Genomic DNA, 12,221 nt, shown 5'->3' with positions numbered 1-12,221 from the left:
GTTTCTGTTTGAGCACTTAGGCTCAGTGTGTGAATGGTAAAAGCGCTTTGAGTGTTCAAAAAGACTAGAAAGGCGCTATACAAATACGGAGCATTTATAAACAAACACGGACAAACAATCAACATGACATGATGTAACACAACATTACATAGCATCACATAGGTTTTATTACATAAAACAAATACATACTCTGCATGTACATTTCTGTTTTTTTCACTGTTAGAGAATGTGTATTAATTTGCAGTACCTTTTGTCTTATCACAGCTCACTTTCATCCTACAACAAAGTGAATAAATAAATACAAAAATTTAAAGCAAAGCAGTGATGGTTGAGGTGGTAGGGGTTTGATCCTGGTATATTTCTCAATATTATGTAGAAGGTCTATACTCCTTCTGATCCTCTTGACCCCCTCATTGTCACCAGTTGGTACAGGCCACAGTGCAACAGCCCACTATCACTCTCCCCCTGTCTCTAAGCTGCACAGTTCCCTACAACCCTGCTGAGCGAGCAAGAGAGCGTGTGTCTCTGTTTGTGATACACAGAGAGGCAGCCGAGATGAGAGTGTGAAGCAGTGAGAGGAAAAACCTAGAAAGAAGAGTAAAGGCGTTCAAAGAAGGGGGAGGGAGACACCGAACACAGCAAAAGGCAGAGCAGATTGGCAGAAAGAGAAGAGAAGAGGGCAGGGGAGGGAGAAAAAGTGTTATGTGGATGTACTATCTTTAAAGTCCTAGAGCCAATGTGAAGAGATGCAAGAGATTTGTAGTGACTAGATGACCAGCCACTACACACACCACCAGCATCCTGTCCAGGAGCCTTGACAGGAGGACGACAAAAATCCACACACACACTCAAAGGAAAAACACTCTCTTCAACCAGTCCCATATCCACTGGATCATGTCGTCGACTGGGTCAACCAACCACAACAAGCGTCTGACATGTAAGTAACCAACAGTAGATGAGCTTACTAGAAATGCAGCTTAAGCGAAAGTATGCCGACTTCCAGTACTGTACAATATACTGTAACTTTATGTCCTGTATAGAGATTTACTCTGCATTGTTTTTGTAATTTAACTCTTGATGTGCTCTTTCATTCTGGGCAGGTATGTACAACATTTATTCCCGCATGACAAATTTGCATATCCCAAGGGAAGGGTTTTGTTATAAAATTGTGCAGAGGGTTTAATTCCCTACTACTGGTTCAGCTCTACATGTTTAATTCAGCATTGGTTAGCTCTTTGATGAGATAAATGATAGATTTTAGCTGTATTTTATGTTACATAAAGTGTGTATTGTAGGTACTGCATGGTTGTTACATAAATTTCTCTGGGGTATGTTAATGACAACTGCTCCCCCAAGGATTCATTAAATTACTGCTCACTAAAAAACACTAAATTACAAATGTTCAATTTATCCTTTTACTTCTTGGTCCAGCCTTGAACCAAGCCTAATTAGCAGCTGCTGTAAAAATCTAATTGTCCAAAGTAATGACAGCCATAGTCCACCTCCTTTTAACTAAATTAGGCAGCCTTGATGGCGGTGCGATATACTGTTGATGCAGATGAGGTTTAATCACAGTGAAGGTATAACAACTACTTCCTAGAGTCTGACTCAGCTAAAGGAAGACGGTCTATATAGAGCAAGGGCAGACATGTTAACTGCTACCTGCTTGACAGAAGAACATTTTCTTGCTTTTTAATTGAACAATTTACCTCACAAGAGCTTTGTTTTGTGTTTAATTATCAAGAGAACAGTCTACTATTTTCCCATGCTACTTGCTGTGGAGAATATGTTTCTATGTGGGAATGCATATAGGTGTTTTTTAAAGTGTACAGACTAAAGAGGCAGAGCTTTATATATGATCTCTGCGGCGACTACTGAAAGCCCTGTTTTGATTGACCTAAATAGGGAGCAGTGGCCATGGCTGGAGGTCATCTTTGCATTTAGCCCTGAGTGAAGTGCCTTAATGGCTTTGGGAAAAGGAATGGCCTGGGAATACTGATCAGACATTTATGGAGCAAGTCATCGAACAAGGTTCAAGACATAACCACAACAGTGGGGTCATAGGAACCTAAAGATGAGAGTGACCTAATGAAACTAATGGATGTCGACTTAATTTAAATGTTGTGTCAATGTAAAGTATTTGTTGCTCTAGGCTTCAGGTAGAGCTTCCTGTGGTATGGCGATGATGATGGTGGGTATTGTGGGAAGACGGGGGGGATATAAATGACCAGTCAAGATTTACTGTCTATTACTAGGCTGTGTGTTTATGGATATCTGTATGTGGGTGGAGAGGGTAGTGGGGAAGCATGGCGGGGGAGGTGACTGCTGTGGTGCAGTGATCTCACTCATAAATGATTTATGCTTTATGGACTGCTGTGGCTATAAAGCCATCAGCGGAGAGCGATTGGCTCAGTAAATAACAGCAGTAGTACCAAAAAATGATCTGACTGTATACCGCTGAGAGCTGGGTGACACCATCATCGGTTCCCGGGGGGAATTAGGAGCTGCAGGAGAGGAGGGGGGGAGTTTAAGATAGATGTGCTGTCAAAAGTGACTGGCCATGCAGTGCAACTGCCTTACTAGCTCTCTCTCTATTGCACACAGACACGTGGTCTCTCTTCACTGAAGACAGAAAGACAATCATGGGATTTCATTCCACTTGCCACAAGGGAATTGAATGCTTCACCATGTGACTGTTTGGTTCAATAGGAACATTTGTTCCCTGCTTCCAGTACAGTTCTCAGGACTCTTGATGTATGACTGTAACATTACTGTGTAGCAATGACACAGAGAGGCTAACGATGCATGTATTCAGAGTTGAATGTTTTCATCATAGAAAAGAAGCTAATAAGGTAGCCAGAAAGAAGACAACAGAGAGGAACAAATGCACATTGCATGCTGTGGCAAAATAAAACAACCCGATAGATATATGTGTAATTTGTCATATATGAATGGCAATTCAAGATTAGCAGTGTGGATTATCAGGAGCAGAGCAGAGGAAATGACAAAAGGATTAGACAATGGAAATAATCAGAAGGATGAAGAAAACATGTGCTTCAGCTGAACTGTCACCTGTGGCCCTGGACCACCCACCTGCACTCCCTCTGACCCCCCCCCCCACACACACACACACACAAATACACACACAAATACACACACAAACACACACACACACACACACACACACACACTCAGACATATTTCATCAACATCTAGTGTTAAATTTCTAGACATAAAGGATTGCTGACATATCTGATAAACAGCGATGCATGAGTGAAAATGCCTGGAGCAGAAAGAATCAGGGTGGCTGAGAAAATGTGGACTACAAAGAGGATAAAGAAACAGGGGGAAAAGAAAGGTTTTCTTGCAGTATTAAAGCCATAGAATTTTTTTCTATTCAGTGTGTGTTTGCCTTGACACAGCAAAGGCACAAAAAATGCATGGTGTCACTGCACCCTTGTATTTGTCAGTATGAGGCTTAGCTGAGGCAAGCAGAGCTGGTAAAGCCCTTTGCCTCAAATCACTGACACTACAGTTACTTTATACCAGGAATAATGCACAGCAGGCTCATATTGCATAACACCACATACTGCTTTATTTGACAAACTTCTTACTTTCTATCTTCCTTCCTTTCTTTCTTTTGTAAAAACTCAGCCAACACAGACATCCTACATGCTTATACACACAACCAAGGCAGTAAAAGCTACATAGACATGCACTACAAGGCAGTAGGAGTATAGTAGTAGTACAGTGTTATAGGGTGTGCAGTTGAAGGATTGTACCAGCATTATGTAACAGTAAGCACTAGGTAAGTATGGTTCAGTGTGTCTGAATGGAGCAGGAATTTCTGGGTTAGCATAGGTCCTGTCAATCATCTGTCATCATGTGTTATGGAATTCCAAAGGGCAGCTACTCAAGTACTGTAAAGCTTAACAATTGTCCTTATGTCTTAGACAAGCGTGAAGACTTCTCTTGTCACGTTTTTTTCAAATAGTGACGTGAGATGAACAAAGGCGCAGGAGCATCTATGGTGGAAGAGACATAGAATTCAGAATGAATTATGTTATATTGCATCTAAGAAATTAACATGTCAAAACAGGTCAATATGGCAGTCCTTTTTCAGCCTCTGGCACACTGTTAATTTTTGACCTCTCCATACCATTCTCCGGCATAATGGATTGCTGTTTCTATTGCCGAAAAAAGTTGAACAAAGGTCAACTGTGATACGTGATTCTTCTGGGAGCTTTAACTGAAGTGAATGGGAGACAGAGTAAATATGCTCGGAGGCTAGTGACGATCTTAGTGCACAATAAGGGTGGGAATTTGTTCTGACAATCACATTTCTCGAGGAGGCGTAGATTAGGGGCAGAAGCCTTCAGTTCTCAGACTGCACCTTCATAAGCTCCATCTTTGAAAGGAGTGGTGGTCCCTGAACTGAGACTCAAGTTATAATTCCTGGATCCTGTTATGCAGAGGTAAGGGTAACAACACTGCTACTGTGTCCCAGGGTAATCATCAGCAGAATGACTTTTAGATGTAAGAAACTGCCAGAACCAGTTTTTGCACACCGCAGTCATACTGAATTATTAATTCTGGCTATCTTTTGAAATAGCATTGTTTTTACTGTCCATCAGTGTTTGTAACAAAGCCACGGTGTGTTTTAGTGTACTGTAAGCAGTCATAGACATGCAATGCGTCTGGTAAATCAGTGTAGGGAGTGATTTGAAGCCTGGTACTTCTCCTCTCCTCTCCTATTTTCTTATTTTCTTCTTTATTTTTAATAAACTATGCCTCTTAATATCCTGAGGCTAACACTTCCCTAACAAAGCAACAGTCAGCCATCACAGCTGATCGCTGTTCCTTGACCCAACAGCAAATCCTTTCCATGTGACCTCTATTTTGCAGCCTAGATAAGGGTAAAGCAGCAGCCTGAACTGAATGGGTTGCCTCGTTTAACACAGGACTATTAAATCAGTGCTAGGTCAGTGTTCATACTTGCTGTTCTTATTCATTACATAACAATAGCTTATTTTCTTGCAATGAGTTTTCTTTGGACTGGCTCTGAGACACCTAACCCTGTATATAAGTAAAGACCAAAAATTAGAATAAGAATCAGGCTTCAAGTATGTGTACACATACAAGGAATCTGAATCTGGGTTGAAGTTGCTCCTAATGTACTTGCACACAGAACAAAGCAGAACAAAGACAGGTAAAAGTAAACATAAAATGATTATGCACATCCATCCATCCATCCATTATACCGCTTATCCATGCAGGGTCCCGGAAAGACACACACGCTGAGACAAAAAACCACATACTCACGTTCACACCTAAGGGTAATTTAGAGTCACCAATTAATGTACCTGCATGTCTTTGGACGATGAGAGGAAGTTGAAGCTCCCAGAGAGAACACACTTTTGTACATACATGTAGGTGAAAAATAGGTGTATATAAAAATATATATTAAAAAGCAACAATGACCAAGACAAGTGTTCAGTAGATTGTAAACAATAGAAATAGTGCAAAGAGGGAAATATTGAATGAGTGGGTAGCATTGGATTTAAGATTTGAAAGTGGAAAAAGTACTTTACTTGAACAGCCATATAAGAACCGCTGGCAGTTAATAACCCTTGTCAAAAGCAAGGGATTCCCCCGCAGAGGCTATGAACACCATCTGGGTCTCACACAGAGCATGGTAGTAATGTAACCTTAGCCAATTTGCATGGAGACCTCCTACACGTCTTCCACAGCAGGGTGGTGGAAAACTTTATCTTGATGAGTCAATCTTTTACATACATGTTTTTCTCCCACACAGGGGCAGACGGATAGAGATATGCAGCTGAGCACTTGCGTGGGTTGGGCACGTCCACTGGCCATGTCAACTTTAGTAGTGAATATATATATATAGAGAGAGAGAGAGAGAAAGGGAGACATACTCAGAGAGGGAGAGAGAAAGAGACCCCCATAAGGCCAGCAGGCAAAATTGAAGCTTACGTAAGCTGTGTAGTTTCATCATCATCATCAGAGGCCTCATCATTGCTGTAACAGCCAGAACTGGTTCATTTGTCTCAAGCTTCCCCCTACTGCAGAATAATGAATTCTGAATGATCATGGACACTGGCAGGTGGCAACAGGGTGGCAGGATGTTTTGGCAGTTTGGCATGTTGAGGTCATTGGTCTCTCTAAAGAGGATGTCCCTTAATCGCGCTGTTCTTTTTGCCATGTGCTGTCATGCTGGGGTGTGGGCTTATGGTGTGGTAATAAATTACTGTGTTTTTTTTTTCTAGAGCTGCAACGATCAAAAACATCAAATTAAGTGGCAAGAATAATCTATTACTTGTTTGTCATTTTTAAAGCAAACAATTCTAGCTTCTCCAATATTAGTGTTTTTCCTTAAAATAATTTAAGGCATTCAGTGACATCACCTTGGGAAATGATGAAGTTGCAATTAAGTTCTTTTTTAGGATTTTAAATGTTTCAGAAATAACAAATGATACAGAAACATCACCAGTGTAGCTCAGGGTTTGGTTATCTGATACCAGAAATACGAGTTCCCACAGCAATAACATGTCAGGAGGACATTCACACTATTTACATGTCACTGTAAGCTTTATATCATTGACTGTGTTGCCAGTTTCTTCTTTTAAATATCAACTTGAGCAACTGTGAACCACAGAGTGGATTCTTGCCTCCACAGACAGCTTGAATGACAGAATAAAAGGCTGTCGTTAGTGCATGACAGTGACACACACCCCTCCAAGGCTGTGGAAGCGTGACTGGCAGACTGATTTGTTGGGTCTCCAGAGATGGAGATGTCTGAAGAGGGAGGCTGGATAACACAGATGTGTTTGTTTTCAAACAAGAGAAAAAAGTCACACTCAAAAGGTCTGTAGATGAAGTAAAGTGAATGTTGTTACTGTGTGTTACTGGATCCATCTGCTGGCATCATGCAAAAATGTTAGTCACGAAAGCTTTTTACAATATTATACAATTATAATACACACAGGGTGACAAAATGAGCATAAAGCAAGTAGCATGCATACAGATCCATGCACACAAAAGCATGAACACATAAGCACACAGTTTATGTGAAAATGCTTACACTTACATTCATACACACACACACACACACACACACAAACATTAAAACACTGGTGACATGAGTCAAAGTGTCAGCTCATGGAGTCCAGTGGGAGAAGGCACAATGTGTGCTGAGTAGGATGTAGCACGGTTACACAACCACAGCTGGTCAGCCTGGCAAAGGTCGATGCTGGAGGTAGACTTAAGGACAGATGCTCTCTTATTTTACATAACATGTCTTTATTGCCACGCACTGAAATAAAAAAAATCTCAGTAGCATCACATGTTGCTATCTAGGGGCTTTTTAGAGATTTGCAAGGTTTGCAACTGTTGACTTCTCATTTTTGGACACCTTCTGCCCATGCACGAGTCTCCAATAAAAGAGTAACTGCAGCTGAAAGATGGTACTTGAGTAAGGGACATGTTGACAAATGCTTACCCTAACCTTTACGCTTAAAACCAATGCCAACACCCTGAAAGCAAATCAGAACACCTGTGAATCAAGGATACTGTATGTACCATAAGTTAGATACATCTGCAAACATGCAAATGCTGTGCACAGATATTTGCAAGGGCCCAACATACTTTACTTACAGTAATGTTAAAATGTGGAATTGGTTTGGGAGCACTGTTGCAATCAAAACCAAAGATTAACCAAAGTCTAAAATGTTGTAAACAAATCCTTTGCTTAGTCAGACAGCTAATGTGATGCAATTAGTAGAACTCTTCCTTTGTTGTCAAATTTATTTTTAAACTGCATTTCTGTATTTTGATCATCACTACTAGAGATCAGAATATAATGAGAGCTTTTTCTTTGCCTAAAAGTAAAGTGGGAATAGAAATGAAGACAAACGAGAAGGGTAAAGAAAATATTGCAATGAATAGTATGCATTGACTGTAAATGACAGCAGGTTACTAACACAAGTTTGATAATTAGTTAATTTCCTGTAGGGGAGACTCTATATTAGAGCATTTTTGCTAGTGATGGGCTAGGCCTATGCAATGATATATGTAGATGACACAGCAAGGATTGTGATTAATGTTAGCTAAGTTAGATCATTTATATAATGTAAAATACATAATTTATATTGTTCATAGTAGATTATTATTGTGCTTTCTTGCCTGATTCACTCGCAGCTGTACCCATACCGGCTTGCTCTTTCTGAACAGCCCTAACATTAACATATGTGCTGAAAGGAAGTGGGCAGTGCTTTATTGTCCTATGTGTCTATGGACAACGACAATTTCACAACCAGTCAGTGGTAAAAGACTAAATACATTTAAAAAACACGTCAGGAAATGCAAAGGTGCTGCTGCTACTTCTACCACCACCAGTAGAGACACCATGGAGAACCGTTGACTGTTATGCCATTAATTTTCTATTTATCTTGCATTAGGAAAGTGAAGTGTATATTCTGGCACCTGAGCGCGTAGTGAGGCACACATCACCAGATAGCTAAACACTCTTGATTAACTTGACTGAAAGTAGCACTAGATGGCTTCAATGACACTCCTGACTCATGACTGATTGAAGCCATCTAGTGCTACTTTCAGTTGGTTATCATTGTGCACTTGTATGTCCGTTTATTGAAGACAGCACTCAAAGTGGTCAAGTTTTTGTTGAAGTGTTGAAGATGTTGAAGCTTCTCCCAGGTTAACACAGGCAGATGGAACAAGATGAAGTGAGGACTTGAAGCACGCTGTTCTCTAGCTTGTTTACAGGGAAATGCTGAACTGACCATGTGACTACAATCATTGTGACTATTAACATTAACAGCCTATTAACAGACTATTAACAGCCAATGAGAGCGCACACATCTAAAATGACGCAAACAGGTGACATTTACTTAATGGCCTACAGGAGGTGCTACAAACACTTGAACAGAATGAATGCATGTAACATTACAGTGTGAATGAGTTAGTGTACAAATCACAAGATTGAGAGTTTGTGAATTGGTCATTTCGAATCGCTTTGTTCCATGTGTCTAGCCTAGCTCCAGCAAATTGATGGGTCCAATTTTTTATTGTATCAATGATCTATAAACATTTGAATCACAGATGCATGGTCCGGACAGCCACTAGGCTTGTATGTGGGCCTAACTATAATTTATTTATTGTACTCAAGGGCTCTGCTGAGGTGATAACTTTACTTGAGGAGAGCTAGTGTTTCTAGCTTTGAAAATGTATTTTAATGGCTTATTTTTGTGAGGTATTGTACTAAAAGGTCACCAAAGACCCAGAGACCCAAGAAATGTGCTGACAAGGGACACATTTCCGGGCTTTTCTTTGCTCTACTCTGCTGCTGCCTCAGGGAATCTCCACTTCTTCGCACTGGCATTCAGAGAATGCATAGACTTGTTACCTAACCTGTTGCCAGCTTTAAAACAGTTGTATCCATTAAGTTAAGGTTGCCAAACAGTACCAAGCAACCACAAACATCTCTATCTCAATTATCTCTTCTTAAGCATTTTTACATTGTATGACTTTATTGATAGGAAGCAGTAGGCACAACAAGAAATGAGGGGAGAGAGGGATGAGGAATGACCCGCAACAAGCACCTCCGGCCCAACACAAACTGCATACTACATAAATTAGATTTTTTTCAAAAATATTTAAGATACAGTGCTGCATTAAAAGACAGTTGAAGTGAATGATAATTATGTATTTTTTTTGGTATGTGCCTTGTTTTGGTGGACAGCGGAGACAGAAAACTCTCAGAGGGTGTTGGACAATGATTCCGCCCAGCACCTGAAGCTGAGGGAGAGACAGCGCTTTTTTGAAGAGGTCTACCAGCATGATGTGGACAACTACCTGCCCTCAGCTCACCTGCAGATCGACTGCAGAAAACGTGAGTGAAAGTCTCTTCTTATGTGCCATTCCCGGTGGCAACAACTTTTGTTTGGGATTTTTTTTATTATCTGATTCAACACTCTTTACAGGTTAAAATACATTTATAGCCAGTGTTGAATTGTCACTATTTATTAACATAATTAAACCAGACTTGAACATTTACCAAACTATGATTCAGTTTCACTCAAAAGCTGACTCAACTTTTATATCTGTCTGCAAATCATATATCAATATAGGCCCTGTGATGTACAGTACAGTGTCAACATTCAAATGAAATGTATCGCATTTGAAATGAACAGAGTGTATCTATATCATATCTGCTGTTCTGCCTGTATATGCAGCCCCCATGGGAAGTATATCTTCTATGGAGGTGAATGTGGACGTCCTAGAGCAGATGGACGTGATGGACATCTCTGACCAGGAGGCCCTCGACGTTTTCCTAAACTCAGGCTCAGGAACAGAAGAGGAAGCGCTGGCATCTCCACTACCAGGTGCACTGATGGCCTCTGAGCTACAATTGACCCACTGCAACTGTACTTTTTCAAGCCATTCTTGTAATACCTTTCACTGGCAGATTTACAAAAGCAGGCCACTTAAAGGTTGGGTAAGCGATTTTAATACAGGTCTTTTGTCAAATTCAGTGAATATCTCCTCATAGTCCTCTAGCTGTCTGTTTTCTGTGTGCGCTAGCATTAAATTCAGCTTACTTTCTGGTTCACCAAGACATGCTGTTGCAGTGATGTTAGCTATAGTGTCCGGAAAGTATAAGATTATTATTTCAGATTCAGGACTTTTAAAGTTTGCACCATTTCAGAAATCCCCAGACTGCTGAACATTACAGGTTTCCCCACTGACAATTTGTGGTTTGTCAAAACTGCAGATGAACACCTCAGAGTCAGCTACAAAACAGCTCTGCAACCTTTTATTAGGGAAATAAATTTTCCAACACATTTGCGTAAATAGCAGTCTTTAAATTGAATCTGCAGCTTTAATTGCATTTCCATGTAGATGTTCCTACAGGGAAATATTGTTTTTATAGTGAACAGTGGTGCACCATGCTGAAACAGCTAGAACAGGTGAACTGCAGACACATTCTAAACAGCTTCTGCTTACAGAGGGGGAGGATGAAGAAGAAGAAGAGGAGGATGAAGATGCAGAGGTTGTCTACAGGGAGCATGCACCTTTGAAACGGCAAAATGAAGTTGACTCAAAGTCTCGCATGTCCTCCACATCATCTGGTTCCAGTGATACCAGCGGGGGTGGAGTCGACACACCTGTGATCCAGTCAGATGATGAAGAAGTCCATGCCGACACTCTGCTGCTGACCTCTGTTCCCCATACCAGGGATGAAGAAACAGAGGAGGAAGAAGAGGAGGAAAGATGCCTTGCAACTAAATCTTCATAAAGACTGAATTTTCTCTCAGTAGAGAGGGTAAAAGGAGTCGGAGAGCTCTCCATCTCCCGCCTCTCTACTTTGCATTGCTTTCTTTTGTGGAAAAACCTTAGCATGGTTGATCTGGCTGTGACTTCCTGTGTCTTTTGAATGTTTTCCCGAATACACTGAATAAACCTCTTCTCTATTTTTCCTAGTAACTTTGTTGAAATTCATGGCAATGGCGACATTCCAAGTTTCCTTTCACATATGCAAATGATATGACTCATCCTGCTCCCATGCACTAACTTGTTCTGGCTGAGATTAAACTATTGTCAGTTCAAGTGCCAAAGGGAAACGTTCGATGCCCATTTTGTGTCTTGAAAGCGCAGGTGCCGAACCGCATGTAAAACAAGAAGGCTATAAAGCATCTTTGATTTACAGACTTTCTGGGTAGAACACAAGTACAACAACAGAAATAGAGTAAAGTCATATTCAGTGAACACATGGACAAAAATACAGAAAAGGGAAATCCAAGGCAATCTGTAAAAAGTAATCAAAGCTTTTTAACTTTTACCGGACCTGAACTAACTAACTTGGATTTTCCTCTTCATTGAAGATTACATTAAAAGTGTAGTGAGCTATTAAGCCTTTTGTTCCCTGAGCATGCTTTTACTTCTTTGTCTACATTGTGAAAATAGCTTTGCAGTGACAATTAAATTCTTTAAGACTTCAGACTGATAGCTGTTGAGTGAATGGCTTAATGGGTCATGTGACTGGACAAAGGAGTTCAAAGGATTAAATATGTTGTTTAAGTGCGGGGCTCATGCATCTTCTTTTGTGTTTTCAGAAAATCCAGTGAGCAAAACCAAAAGTTTTATCTTTTTGACAACATGATCATGAATTTTTTGCCGTTTGA

General features: G+C 40.5%; 1 protein-coding gene across 1 annotated transcript; it reads left to right on the top strand.

Annotated features, from left to right (window-relative positions):
• Window positions 1-493: 493 nt before the first annotated feature.
• LOC119905004 (dysbindin-like) lies at window positions 494-11,386 on the top strand. The gene is made up of 4 exons (XM_038721657.1): window positions 494-937; window positions 9,779-9,928; window positions 10,272-10,421; window positions 11,046-11,386. The coding sequence occupies exons 1-4, from the start codon at window positions 895-897 to the stop codon at window positions 11,333-11,335; spliced, it is 633 nt and encodes a 210-aa protein (XP_038577585.1). The 5' UTR covers window positions 494-894; the 3' UTR covers window positions 11,336-11,386.
• Window positions 11,387-12,221: the final 835 nt, after the last annotated feature.

Source organism: Micropterus salmoides, unplaced genomic scaffold, assembly GCF_014851395.1.
Source record: "Micropterus salmoides isolate LMB-PRFRI ecotype aquatic unplaced genomic scaffold, ASM1485139v1 Ms_hic_scaffold_16, whole genome shotgun sequence".
Taxonomy (NCBI): Eukaryota; Metazoa; Chordata; class Actinopteri; order Centrarchiformes; family Centrarchidae; genus Micropterus; species Micropterus salmoides.
Note: the sequence above shows the minus strand (reverse complement) of the source record. Positions and strands in the feature narration are given on the sequence as shown.

Bases quoted from the DNA above. Each gene is read 5' to 3' on its own strand.
- LOC119905004 (XM_038721657.1), top strand. From the start codon at position 895: ATGTCGTCGACTGGGTCAACCAACCACAACAAGCGTCTGACAT. The intron at 938-9,778 runs GTAAGTAACCAA...TTTGGTGGACAG, and splicing joins CCACAACAAGCGTCTGACAT to CGGAGACAGAAAACTCTCAG. The intron at 9,929-10,271 runs GTGAGTGAAAGT...CTGTATATGCAG, and splicing joins GCAGATCGACTGCAGAAAAC to CCCCCATGGGAAGTATATCT.